The sequence below is a fragment of the Lissotriton vulgaris genome, unplaced genomic scaffold, assembly GCF_964263255.1.
Source record: "Lissotriton vulgaris unplaced genomic scaffold, aLisVul1.2 SCAFFOLD_1206, whole genome shotgun sequence".
Classification (NCBI taxonomy): Eukaryota; Metazoa; Chordata; class Amphibia; order Caudata; family Salamandridae; genus Lissotriton; species Lissotriton vulgaris.
In genome coordinates, this window is record NW_028246660.1 from 307,990 (window position 1) to 322,265 (window position 14,276).

At 50.9% G+C, this 14,276-nt stretch overlaps 1 protein-coding gene across 3 annotated transcripts in view; it reads left to right on the top strand.

Annotated features, from left to right (window-relative positions):
- VWA5B2 (von Willebrand factor A domain containing 5B2) overlaps positions 1-14,276 on the top strand; it is a 275,105-nt gene that overhangs the window by 224,165 nt on the left and 36,664 nt on the right. For all 3 annotated transcript variants that reach the window (XR_015304972.1, XM_086949475.1, XM_086949474.1), the window contains exon 19: positions 5,339-5,413. Coding sequence is in view for 2 of the 3 variants with exons in the window: in XM_086949475.1 (XP_086805601.1) it covers positions 5,339-5,413 (75 nt within the window). In the remaining variant the exon portion in view is untranslated. The remainder of the gene's footprint in view (positions 1-5,338; positions 5,414-14,276) is intronic.

Consider the following 14,276-nt stretch of genomic DNA (forward strand, 5'->3'; position numbering starts at 1 on the left):
TCTGGCTTTGCTCTCAATTACGATGCTAATTGGAACCCTCATTGGAAACCAGACCCATTTTCACACCTGACCATCGACAAATTTGTATGTTTTCAGTTTTATGGAACATTTTTTTAAATCAAAAATGGAAATAACGTAAACATGTTTGTGAATTCAGTAGCACTGGTAGGTATAGAAAGCCTATACTTATCTTCCTTTCCATATTTTGGATTTGATCTTTTGTCCTTGATATTTCTACGTGTTGATTTTGTAGCTTCGACGTTCCATGGGCCTACCATGGACAAGAGAGCTTGAGACACCTGGGCCCATGGTTGCACCATGGCGCACCTTTAAACAGGTGTCCTGGGCGAAAACATGAACAGTGCGCCCAATTCTAATGAATGCGCTGCCCTCTGGGCAGCCAAGAACTTGGGGCTACCCTGGCGGCAGAGCATTCAGTGAAATATGGAATGGTTGCTTTAATCATTCGCTCCGTGTTTTACTGTGCCGGCGGCACCCACCTGTACTTTAGAGTGGGGACAGGGATCCCCTTACAGCGGGTGCAGTGAGTGACTGCACCCGATTTGCTGGAGGATTTCTCGGGGGAGCCATGCAACCCCGCTTTATCCCCTCAAGAGGGCTGTCCTCAAGGACAGCACTGACAGTGTGCCAACATTTTGTGGCACACTGTCAGTACGCCTCCTGGTGGCTTCTTTGTCTTTACGCCCACGTCCATAATACGGAGCAGGTGCAAAGGCAAAGAAATTCCCTCAATTGCATGTGGCCAATCCCCCATGCAAATGAGGGAATGCCCCCTCAAGATAAGGCTGGCGCGACATGTCCGCCAGCACTACCAGTATTACAATAGGGGACTCACAAGCTTCTGCGGCCCCTTCTGTAATACCAAAGTGCCCTGGTGGCGCACATGCCCCACACGCCCCTTGCACCGCCAGGGCACATGTCTAATACGGCCCCTGAGATGAAAAGCCTATCAATAGATAATTGCACAACTTGGAGGTGCAATCTGGCGCCAGGGAACATTGGCAGCATTTTCCTAAAGATCCAAATCATTCTGTATATCTATGGCCTGGACCCATGCAGCAATAAGATTTGGACACTTGTAAATCAATAAATGGATGGATGAGACATAGGGACTTTTGGAGGCAGAGGGCTGAGGCACCCTCTCTTCATAGAGTAATCACAAGTTGCTCATGCATCTTAACCAGTCCCGACTGTCACAAGGGTCAGAGGACAGCAGAAGAGCCCGGCACTGCGAAAGGACCTAGCGTAGCCAAGAATCTCCACATTGCATTTGCCTGTGCTGATTGGGAGATGGCACTGATCATCTTGGGGCATCAGCCTCACAGCTTCCACATGTAAAGAATTCTGCCTTCCACAGATGCTGCGGTGGACCACTTGGGAGGAGAGGCTGGTAAGCACCCAGCTGCGTCACGGTACAGATGTGAAGAGATTACGGCATCTGTGAGGTTGTCTGTGGGTGTCTGCCCCATAGAACAGATGTCGTTGCAGCGAGGAGTGTATCATCACATACTACTATCTTGATGATAATGTTAACAATATCATCAAGATAGTAGTATTTGTTCAAACACTATCTACACTCTGTTTTTAACCTTGTCATCATGGTGACCGCCATAATAAAGTTCGTTCCTAGGCACCATGCTAGTCAAATTTAATATACTATTCACTTTATTAGCACATATATTTTTTGAGCACTGCAACTTTTTCTTCCCACAGCTCTTACTACAACTGCTCTCTGGCTTCTCATCACTGGTGGATCCGTTTCTAAGGTTTACTCACGATACTGAGAGTGAGTGCCTTAGTGGATACCAGTTTGCACTTACAAACCCCAGATGATGAAGTTCCGCCAATGGGTGGGCTGATGGGTTTTCTTACTTTTCATTTCTCAGTTCTTACACACACTCCCCACAAGAAAGCAGACACTTTCTAGACTATCTAGACCAGTAGCACCCCCTTGTGTGTTTGTCGTGGTCTTGATAAATACACATTAAGACTGAAGAGACTTTTCACCTGAAGAACAAAGAGAGCACTTGACTGGTTGTCTTTCTTTTTGGCTCTCTTTCCACCCAGTCTTGGTCTCTAGAAACACCATGTTATGTTATGTTAAATTATTTGTAAAGCGCATGGCTTACCCCAACAACGGGGCGTCCCAGCGCTACAGTTGAACATGGAGTGAGGAGTCACTGGATAGTTAATAGCTGGAGATTGCAACATTTGCAGCACTTCTTGCAGCCGTATCCCAGTCATCATAGACGTACCCTCGATTCATGGCTGGTGTCCATCTGACCATGCGTCAGACTCCCTGCCGAGACATACTGGTATACAGCTTACTCATAAAGATCCTTGGAGTACTTGGGAGTGCATCAACTGTGCCAGGTATTTCTTCATCTGTCGAAACAAAAAACAGCCCAACAATTGTTTTCTCAGAAGCAGTGGCCAATGTACCCCAACAGCCACTGCGGTTGCAGTAGGTGGCACATTAGCTGGGCGTGGCCACTGAATCTTTAATGAAGGAACTGACAGAGATGAAGCTATCCATTGGCTCAGTGGATTCACGTATAAAACAAATCTCATCCGAGATTCAACCAATCAGAACAGATTTTGCACCTTTCAATAATGAACTGAGTACCACTGATGAAAGATTGACAGCTGCAGAAGACAGAGTATCCGTGCACTCGCCAGGAGTAGTGATGTTATTAAAGATGTTATTTTTGATGTCATCAGTAATGTTATCAATGATATCATATAACATATAATAAGTGATATAGTATGTAAAGTCAAAAGCAGTGCATGACGAGTGCGCAAGTTATGATTACTTCAGCTAACTAACTTGTATATTTCAGATTTTAGCTTAGTTTAAAATGCTACGTTTTAACTGACATTTTCATCTATCCATGACCTCACTTTACCCTTAGGTTTTTCAGTGAATTCCTGAGATTTCTTTTATATAATGTAACAATAGAAAGAGTGGTAATTTTAAGTAAGGCAGACCTACTGGCTTTGTGAAAGGGTCAGACCACCAAAATATAAAAGACGGGCCCATTGGCTTTAGGAGTGGGGCAGCACCACATCAACCTAAATAAAGCAGAACTATTGTTTAGTCAAGAAGTCACCACATTAGTTTATGAATAACCATATTCCAATTATTCCTTATCTTTATACACATGGCATTCATAATAATAAGTGGCACAAAAATGTTAAAAATAGATAATTTTTATGCTAAACAATCAAAAATGTGTTTTTGAGTCTTTCTTTAACACGCCTGAGGCCAAAAAAAGCAGGCACAGAACCAATCACAAGGGGTGTCTTTATGTCAGCTGTAAAGCATACAGCTCCAGCTCGGAATACGTGAAAAATGAAGGTAAGCGCTCAGGTTTTTTTTCTAATTTCCTAGGGGGCTGCTGTGCTCCCTGCAGCCCCCACACAGCACTTTCACACATTGTTACGGGTGCCCCTACCTCTCCTTGGGACGTCAACACAATGACGATATTTGAAAATAAAGTCCATGGAAGGCAATATGAGGCTCTACATGGAGATAACACTAAATAATTAATAAGGGCCTCACGGGGCCGCAACAATTTTTTTAATATTCAAGATGTCCTGGTTGCATTTGGGGCACTCACAGCCTATCTGTTGATTATTAAAATAGCAGCAGGGGAAGAAGCCCTGTCCAGTGTTACAGTTAAATAGTTTTTTCTGGGTGTCACAGTCCCACAGTGGTCACCCACAGCTTTTTTTTTAAATGACAATGCTGAGAGCCCACTCCTGTACTGCTGTCCTATTTCGTTTTTGGTTTGGTTTTTGGTGAGTGTTCTTATCCACGCAATCCTCGTGGGAGGTAAAGGTCGTACACTCAAGTATGATGCCAGAACGTAAACCTTATTGCAGCAACCCCCGACGCGTTTCGGCTCCAAAGATTCTTTCTTCCAAGTCATAGGAGTAGTCAAGTTACATACATACTAGTGATGGTGCCAAAAACATAAACAAAGGACTATCACTGAGAAAATAGATAAACAAACAATGGCGGCCATCTTAAACTGGTTCAATACACTTATAAAATGATTGAAATTTCCACATATCAACCTTGCAAGTGCACATGATAAAATGTGATAATGTGGAAGTAAATTAATTACAATGTGATTCATCATTCTATATGAAAATATACATTATATTCAATTAATTAAATATTTGACAAAATGGCATTATAGGGTGTACAGCTTACTAAGGATTTAAATTCCTATCTTAGAATGACGAACATTAAATAGTGAACAATTCTTAATCTTGATTTACTACATTTACCTTATGTTACAAACCCACTTTAATTGGTAAACTTCAAGGAGGCGTGCCAATATTCACACTTCTTAACCTTGCATGCATTGGCCTGCAATAGAATAAAGAAACTGTACAACTTTTCCAGTGCTCCCCTTGGTCATGATTGAAGGATTAAGCTGATGTGGGCTGATTTCACCTCTTACTTATTACTTATAGTTATAATGTCACTCTGCCTCAATGTATTATCAAGCCAAGTGGCTATATTCATTCATCCAGCAGTTTAAATGCTTTCTTGAGCTGGTCATGTGGCCAGTGCAAGGGCTGTGGACACTTAAGCGAACAGGCCATATGTAATTCTTGTAAGGTACATTTGGTGATGTCATACTTGTGACTTCCCAGACAGCTGCCTATTGTTGCTTATGTATATAACCAGCCTGCCAATTACATTAAGGTAGCTCAGTGGGTTCAGTGCCCACTTTATAAAACAGCATTAGCTGCAGATCACGTTTAAAACTCAATAGGACAGCTCGGTGAGTTGAGCAAGTGCTGTAGTGATCTCTGTGGATGTGTAGCCCAAAGCTGGTCATAGGTTTCAATTCCAACAAGGAAGTTCAGTGCGATTAATCTGAACTGCTAGTATTTTGAGATTGCTAGTAAAGACACTACCACTGTTGTGGCCAGGCGGCTGTTATCTATCAGGAACACTTCTGTGTAGAATAGTCTGCAAGGGAATTCATAAGAAATGTGGCTCTGTGAATTTGTGTGTATGCCAGTGTGTAGGCGTGGGTGTGTGAGAACGCTTGCATTTGTATGTGTGTGCGTTTCTGGAGTGCGCTTTTCTGTCGTGTGTATAGTGGAAGTGCCCCTATTCTCCGCTGTATCCTACAGTGGTCCTCTGAAGTGTCTCAATTTGTAAGGTGCTTTGTCGTCTGTGTATTGCCTCCCTGTGTCTCACTCCTCTAGTCTTCCTTTGTATCAAACCTAAGTTCTCTTGGTGTTCCCCCACCCTTGGCTGCAGTTCACCTAAGTGTGATTTCTTGTGTTTCAGAGAAAGAAACAGGCCCTGTCTCCCCCATCAGTGTGGCTTCAGTGTGTGGCTGGGAGAAGCACAGTCAGCTGGAAGGTAACCTGTCCTGGGGGAAGGTGCAGTCTGTCTCATCCTTATAGCAAAGCCACATTGGCCTTCTCCATGGGCAAGTAGTTTGAAGTGATACAAAGGGGTTCAAGCCATCCCTACTATAATATAGCAGCCACAGGCACACAGCAAGAGGCTAATCACACCAGCAGTGTGCTTCTCAAGCTCCTGTGATATAGGCATACCAACATCACTTAGGACATTGTTTAACCTTTGATAGGTGGGCTACTGGGTGGCTAGTGTGGCAGAGGAATCATCTCCACACTGGCAGAGCAGGGTCCTCCAGATGTAAACTCCCTCTTTCGGTGCAGCAAGCCCCCCCAGTATGGCTCCCGCTGACATAGAAGGAGACTGCCTAAAAGTTTATCATTCCTGAACAGAATGGTGAATTTATTGTCCATAATGTGGGTGGTGTTAGTGTAATCCCTGACACATCCCCAATGTCCACATAAAAAATATCTCTGCTGTGCTGGAAATTTATTACCAGCAATTCATTTACAAACAGTGCTCAATTTGAGCCGGTGGTTTTGATGCTCGGCACCGGCGCTTAATTGTCAGCACCGGCTTTGGTGGCAGTCCACCACATGGTGGCGCTGTCTATCTAATTTGATTGAGATGAGCTCAACAACTGTGTTTAACATGCCAATGCATAACTGTAGAACTTGGGGTGACAAATGCAAAAAGAACAATTGATGGACAGAATGTTGAACAGACGTGGGTCCCTTGCTCACTTTGCCACTGGATTCAAGCTAGCCTGACTGGTGAGGGGTGAATCCTCGAAACTGGTCCAAGGATGCTTGTTTCTGGTCCAGGGAGGACCTTCGCCTGGCAGTTTGGGCTTGACTGCTCCCGTGAGGCACAGGGTCAAGACTGATTTGCAAATGGCTGGGTCCAAACTGGGGTGGCTTAGTGAGCAGAAGAACGATGATGGATTCAACCCAGATCTGTGACTGGGGGGGGGGAGGAGTGTCTGAAAAGTTTCAGCACTCCCTCCATCATCTTATTGTGTTTGCAACTCCTAAGCTCCACCCATTAAACGTCTCCCTGGGGCAGAGTAACGCCACGCAGTGATTTGTGCTGCATTGCGTGACTCTTGATATATCTAGCCATGTGTGGTTTTTATCGCTTGATAAATCAAACTTTAAAGTCGCGTCACTTTTTTGCCCAATTGCATAGCGCAAGGGCTACACAACTCCTACATAAACCCTGGTTTGCATTTTCCTTTCAATGAACCATGTCTCCAGGGTAACTCAGGGTTCGTGTGTATAACAACTCAGTTCTCTCTGGGAGCATAAATTGCAGGAATTAAGGGCGGCGTAGATAGCTCCTCTTCACAGCAGGAAATATGCATTCCCAGGTGGTATGTTGGCTGGCCATATGCTGACCTGCTGCCACTGCTGTATCCAGCACCAGTGAACAAACAAGCATTGACAAACCCAATAGGTCTTGCCTAGAAGACCTAATGGCTTAGCCAATACCTTTTAGCCATGATGTACTACATCAGAGCTGTTGGACAGCATGCTTATTAAAAATTTAAATATGCGATGTTGCAGCAATCACGTCATTTTGTAGGCACGTGCATACATTAAACACACAGGCGGCGCACCTACAAATGGACCAAATGCTTTTTTCTATTTACAATCTGATGTCAACAATTCAGAAAAAAACTTTCTCGAATGTGAAATCTATGTTGGGGCTCGTCTGAAACCAAGTGTCCATGATCATGCCTAACATTTACTTGCCTGTCACACCGGTGTGGCGAATGAGGTCAGGGAGCCACGGACTGAGCGACACTGTAATGTGTACCATTCAGCAGGAGGGACAGGAAATAACTTGAAAACTTAATTCCATTCACGGGCAATTCTGGATAACAAAATTTTAGTCAACACCAGTGATCATTGGGACATTTACACATGTGCACGGTGCCTCAATCACATTGAAATAAAAGTGTATTTATGCTGAGCAGCCCTATAGGCCTGCTGCAAAGAAACGCCTGGAATGATGAGTGGCCTCTAGCACCTTCCATGCTCATGACGAGCTGAGCTCGTCATGAGCCGTGGAACGCTTACATGCGGAGATAATTCCCCTGCTGTGCAGAGCGTTCCACAGGAACTGGTGCAGCTGTGACGAGCTCAGCTCATCATGAGCACTGGAGCGCTGTACACGCCCCCCCCGCCCCCCAGCACAGTGGGGGAATTACCCCCCCCGCAGCGAAGGGGTTAAAACTAGTGGCGACTCCTTCGCTAAGGTGGAGGAGCGTCGGCCCACTGCTTTCGGCAGAGGAAATAAAGGCATGCTGCGGCTTGGTAGATGGGGCGGGTCTGCTCTGCTCTTGGAGCGGGTGAGGAGTAGTAGCACCCCTCTAAGTGCGCAATGACTATTTTGCCGGCCGGCCAGCCAAACAGTCATGCAAACTTTGCATGTTCTCCATATAGGATGCATTACAGACTGCATTGAGAGCATGCCCAGTCCCCCATTTCCTGGCTGAGCGCCGGACCACAACTCTCAGACCAATCACAATGCTGCATTGAAGCGATGTGATTTGCCAGTGGAGCCTGAGTGCTTGCCAATCACAACACTGCATTGCATCATTGTGATTGGTCAGGGGAGTTTGGGTGTGCTTCCTGGTTCCTGCGGAGCAGAGGGATGATGGGGAGGGAGCAGGAGGAACGGCGAGAAGGTGACTTTTATTTTATTTTCTTTGCCCCCTCCCCTTTCTCGCCCCCCCCCCCCCCCTTCGCCCTGCCACCCCTGAGCCGTGCCAGCCGCCACTGTTTAAAACTACGTCTCTATATGATGCTGAAAGTACAGATTGAATTCTGAAGCAGGCACAGTAAAGGGCAGCCTCTGCCTTGTGGGCGTGACAGGGTCAGATCTTACATTCCAGGCACTGATGAGAAGGAAACTAACAGGGAAGAGAGGGGGGAGGGGTTAGCCTGCACAGCCATCAAGCCATGAATCTAGCCTGGGAAAGGATTTAGACAAGATATCAGAAGGCCCCAAAAGTATGTGACCTGCTCTGGACTGAAGTGTACTATGGAATGCTTCAGTTTCTCAAAATACACGTGCATCAAATGCTGCAACTTTCTTTGCCGATTACAATCACATTTCACCGGTCTGTGTTGATACTGCACAAATCAATAGTAACGTGGGGCGTGGGGCCCCACAGAAGCACAGCGTGCTTGAGAGCAACACAGAGCGTGGGGCAGAGAGTGGGGCAGAGGCATGCAAGAGAGACATGGAGGAAACACATACACTCTCACAGAGAGCTTCACGAAAAAAGGAAAAAAATAGCTCCAGAAAAGCAGACGGTGACGGAAGCATGGAAGGAGCCAATCAGAGAGGTGGTTAAAAAGGATAGGCTCCGCGGGAGGGACAAAGACATGCTGGGCAAACAGAAAGCAGGCAAATGTGAGTGACAAAACACAAAGCCAATGGTAAGCAACCGGTGGAATACATTCCTAAGTAAGCTTTCAGAATGTCCCCAATATGTCTCTGCATCCTGACAGCCAGGGTTTGACCTAAAAAGGACTCTGCTTCGCTTTCTTTCAGGTGAGAACACTGGGCCATACAGTTATACTTGGCTACAAAGGATACATTCTAGAGGAAGTGAGAGGAACAGGAGCAGAGCAAGGGGACGGACAGGGAGGGGACAGACCGCAGTGACCTTACAGAGAACCATACAAAACTAGGTGTTCCACACGTATAGGCGGGACAGCCAACATGCGAACCTTACCTCACATTTTGTCAAGGACACTGATACATGTTATAAATACAATAAGGTGGAGTGGGGGTAACCAGGTACAGGGCCGGCTCTAGGCTCATGGTGGCCCTGGGCAGGGAGCGTAGGTAGGGGGCCCGGAAGAGGGGGTCCAGGCGGGGCGGAGCGAGCAGGCCAGTAAAGAGGGGAGGGGGTCAGGGTGTGAGGAAGCGGAACAGAGCCGGAGGCCGCCAAATCCCTGCCAGGGGCCACCACGCAAATATGTATCCATCCTCAGAGGATTAATATATTAAGGATATATATTGGAGTGGTGGCCCCTGGGGTTTGGTGGCCCTGTGCAGGTGCACAGGGCCACCAAACCTGCCAGGTATTAGATGCAACACAGGCTTACCAGGGGTTCAAGTAAAAAGGCCTGTACCCCACTTTCGTAATCAGCTGCCACCAGCTATTAGTTGTGTCATGGTCTGGACAGGGGGTGTTAGCCACACCCTTGTTATGAAGGATGGTCTTTAGTCACCAAACAGATTCTTGCATTCTGCTGCCAAGCATCATGGTACAAACATTCAGAGCAGTCGTCAGGACTTTTGCGACATGGGTGCCCCGCACGAGAAGCTATATTGGGTTTGCCTGATCGATAAAACAAGGAGCTGTCTGTCAATTGTGATGACCCTACACCAGGGACTTTCAGGACTATTATTTCTTTAGAAGGGCCAATGATGCTTTAAAGGCATAGCACCGGGGGGCGTGGCCAAGATGGCGGGGTGAGCGGAGGCTTCCTCCCGTAGCTCCTCCGGCCCAGCTCCGCTTGAGCCCCGATTTCTGCGCTTCTCTCCCCCCGCGGCTGCATCGCGGGTGAGAGGACTGTGCCGGAGTTCGTGGGGCACATTTTGGTGCCACTTTGGCTTCTGTGGCCCCGGGGGAAGTTCCCGAGAAGTTCATTCTGAGATCGCTCCGAGGAGTGGAGCCCGGGTCGCCCCGAGGAGAAGAGCTTGGAGGCGGAGCGTAGTGCGGCGCTGTCCGCGCGCCTCGGCTGGCCCGAGTGCTGAACAGCGGAAAGCCTGTGATCCCGAGGGAGCGGACTAGACGGACTCCGCGGAGTGAGGTGGCTCCCTGGCCGGTGCCCTGGCGGCGGGCACCATTGCTGGACGACGGACCTTAGCCCTGCACCGGCGGTCCCCCCCCCTACCCAGGGCCTCGAAGGGTGACGACTTGCGAACTCCGCGCCTGGAGGCGCTGGATGGCGGAGTTCGAGCAGTGCCCGAGCCGGACAAATCAACTGGTGGTGGGAGAGGGCATTGGTTTCATGCTCTCCGGACCCGTTACCATTTGAGACTCGCCCATGGACTTGCTGGCCCGGGCTGCCTTCTTGGGTCCCACCCTCCCGCCATCTTGTCTTTGTGTGGCTGAGCCCAGTGATCCCTGCCCGCGTCCTTCTCACACGGGAGCCTCGGCTGGTTCTGGCACCAACTCATCTGCTGCCCTCCCTGGGAGCACGAAGCAGGAGGCCTACACTTCGGACGTTGCTGCCTGTCCTAGTGGCCCGGGGGCCGTCTTGCCCAGGCCCAGACCGCCATTTTGTCACCTGTGACGCACTACCCTTGTCTTCGGCGAAGGCCTCACATCTGGTGCCCACGAGCGGCGGAGCTCGCCTACAGCAACTGACCCTGGGCTTCGCCGAGCCCCAAGATGACTGGAAGACGAGGCGCAGCGCGAGGAGACCGCACTTTTCCGGAAATGCTCGGCAGGTCCCAGCAACTACGCGACAGGACGCAGCCGTCCCCGGGGGCCTCCCGGGCATCAACGGACGCAACTGTGGGCGAGCCGCCGGTCACGCGGTCCTTCATGGAGGACCTATTCAGCTCCCTCAAGGAGGACTTTCAAACTCTTAAGACCGAAGTGGCTGGAGAGGTCCGGGAGGTGCGCAGGGAGGTCGAGGGCCTGGGCGAGCGGGTCGATGCTGTGGAGACGGCGGCTCAACGCCGCGATGAGGAGATAACCCACCTCCAGCAGGATGTCCTCAGCCTCCGGGAGCAATGTGTTGAGCTCCAGGCCCACTCGGAGGACCTCGAGAACAGGTCCAGGCGGAACAACATCCGGGTGCGGGGTGTTTCATCCGCGGATGAAGGTGCGGACCTGGTGGCTTACCTGCAGGACCTGTTCCGCGACATTTTGGGGGAAGGAGCGGACTTCCCAATCCGCATTGACAGGGCACATAGGGTGGGCCGCCAACGCCAGTCATCGGCACCCCCGCCTGATATCCTGGCATTCTTGCCGGATTTCCCCCTAAAGGAGCGCATCATGACGGAGGCCCGCAGGAAGCAGCCACTGACCTTCCGAGATAGACCTGTGGCGCTCTATCAGGACCTGTCCGCCATCGCACTACAGAAGCGCAGGTCCTTCCGCATCGCTACGGACTTTCTGCGAGAGCACGAGACAGCCTATTCCTGGGGTCACCCCTTCCGTCTTATCTTTCGATGGAATGGGGTGCTGCATCAGCTGCGCTCCTTACAGGATGTCTGCGGAGTGCTGGGTCTTACTGCTACGGAGGAGGAAGGGGCTACACCCGCATGGAGGCGCCCCGAGCGGCGGGGCCGACGGAGGTCGAGAAGGCGCCCATCGTCAGCACCGGCGAGTCGTCCAGACTCGCCCACCATCAGATCTGAAATGGCGGAGGCCCTGAGGACTGCGGCCAGGAACTTGCCTGAATCTACTGGTGTGGCCTTAACGGCCTAATTTTTCTCCGGGGGGAGAGGCTCTTAGCTTTGACGATGCTGGGCTGGGGGCTGGGGGGGCGAGGGGGGTGGTGTGTGGCTGGACGTCCACTTGACTGTTTTCTGCAGACTCGCCCATTTGGGCTGGACTGAGACTATGGGGTGTTGTTTTCTGCTTTTTGTTTTGGCTGGTTGCCATAAGGGGGTTTTGGGGGGGTTTCACTGTTGGTTTGTTGTGGGGGGGGTCCCGTCCGAAATTGTCCGAACGTGTACGATGCCGCTTTTGGCCTTCCCTGCACCCCTACCCCGCGCGCCCCCTCCGCTGATCCCCCGCCTGCGGCATAGCGCGTTGTTTCCCCGGAGGCGATGCCACCCCTGAAAGTTGTGACCCTTAATGTTAAGGGTCTGAATAACCCCGTGAAACGTAGGGCGATCCTTTCCCTGTTGGAGGGGTCGCAGGCGGATATCTGCCTCCTGCAGGAGACCCATTTACTTTCCAGGGATTGCCATAGGTTGCGCTCTGCTAAGTTCCCCACGCAACTCTTTTCCTCTGCTGCGACTAAGACCGCTGGGGTGGCCATTCTCCTAGCCAGCTCCTTTAGGGGGGAGGTGCTGTATAAACATGCTGAGCAGAAGGGGAGACTTTTAGTGTATTGCATGCGCTTGGGTGGTGTTGCCTTTACGGTTGGTTCGGTTTACAGCCCAAACGACCACCAGGATCGTTTCCTGGAATCGGTGTTGGTGGACCTTACTGCCTCGCCCGATCGCCATATCATCTTGGGGGGAGACCTGAATATGGTCTTCGACTCCACTTTAGATAGGTCAGCCCAGCGCTTCCTGCAGACGGGGGAGCTTTCTAAGGCGGTACAGGACCAGATTGCGGAGTTGGACCTGCATGACCTCTGGCGCACCATGCACCCCACCGATAGGGACTACTCCTATTTCTCCCACGCACACCGCACTTATTCGCGGTTGGATTATCTTTTGGTGAGCGGCCCGCTTCGCTCGGCCGCCATGGCGGCGGACATCGGGGTCTTGTCCCTGTCCGATCATGCGCCGGTTTCCGGAGTCTTTGCGTGGCCGGTGGCCCCCCCTTCCAGAGGGATGTGGCGGCTCCGAGACACGCTTCTCCATAAGAAATCGGCGGTGAAGCGGGTGGAGGAGGTCATCCAGGACTACTTGACCCACAATAACAACTCTGACACGTCCCTGGCTACGCAGTGGGCTGCTTTGAAAACAGTCGTCAGGGGAGAGTTTATCTCCATTTCCTCGGCGGAAAACAGGGAACGCCAGCGCAAGAGGGAGGAACTGACAGCGCAGGTTAGGGAGCTTGAGCAGGTCCACCGCCGTACAGGGGCTCCTCGTGTTTGGAAGCAACTGAAGGCGGCACGGAAACTCCTCTCCGCGTTGGATCTGGATCGGGCGGAGTACGCAGCGCTGCGCCTGAAACATGCCTTTTACACCGGCGGGGACAGGTGCGGTAAGCTCCTGGCCCATAGGCTCAGGGCCGCGCAGCAACGCAATGTGGTGAAGGAGCTGGTGGGAGTGGGTGGGATCCCGGTTTCCGGTGACGCGGAGGTGGCAGATACCTTTCGTTCCTTTTACGAGGCACTGTACGCTTCAGAGCCTTCCCCACCGGGAGAGGCTGAGGCCTATTTGGATTCCGTGACCCTCCCGGCCTTGGACCCCTCCCAGGCGGACCACCTGGAGAGGGACATTCACGTGGAGGAGGTCATCTCCGCGATCGCGCGGCTGAAGCATGGTAAAGCCCCGGGCCCGGATGGCTACACTGCCTTGTTCTACAAGACCTTCTGTCCCACTGTTGCTCCTCTCCTGGCCCGCTTGTTCAATTCCTTCTCCGAACCGGGTGCCATTCCACCGGACCTCCTCTCGGCGACTGTGTCGGTTATCCCCAAGCCGGGGAAGGACCGGACCTTGTGCGGCTCGTACCGGCCCATTTCGCTCCTAAATGTGGACCTCAAGCTTTACACCGGAATCTTGGCGGCCAGACTGGGTCTACACCTACCAGGTTTGGTGGAGGCGGATCAGGCCGGTTTTGTACCCGGTAGGCAGACGGTCGACAACACGAAGAGGGTGACGCACGTACTGGAAAAGGCCTCACGCGTCCCGGGGGAGCGGATGCTTCTATCGGTCGACGCGGAGAAGGCCTTTGATAGGGTTCATTGGCCATATCTCGAGCTGGTTCTTGGGAAACTGGGGATCGGCGAGAAGTTCCGCACTATGGTCTTTAACTGCTATAGGCGACCGTCGGCGTCAGTGCGTGTCAATGGACACAGCTCCGGCAGCTTCGCCATTGAGCGAGGCACGAGACAGGGTTGCCCCCTCTCGCCGCTCCTCTTTGCCCTTTATATGGAGCCGTTTGCGCAGAGGATCCGCGACAACCCGGACGCTATTGGGG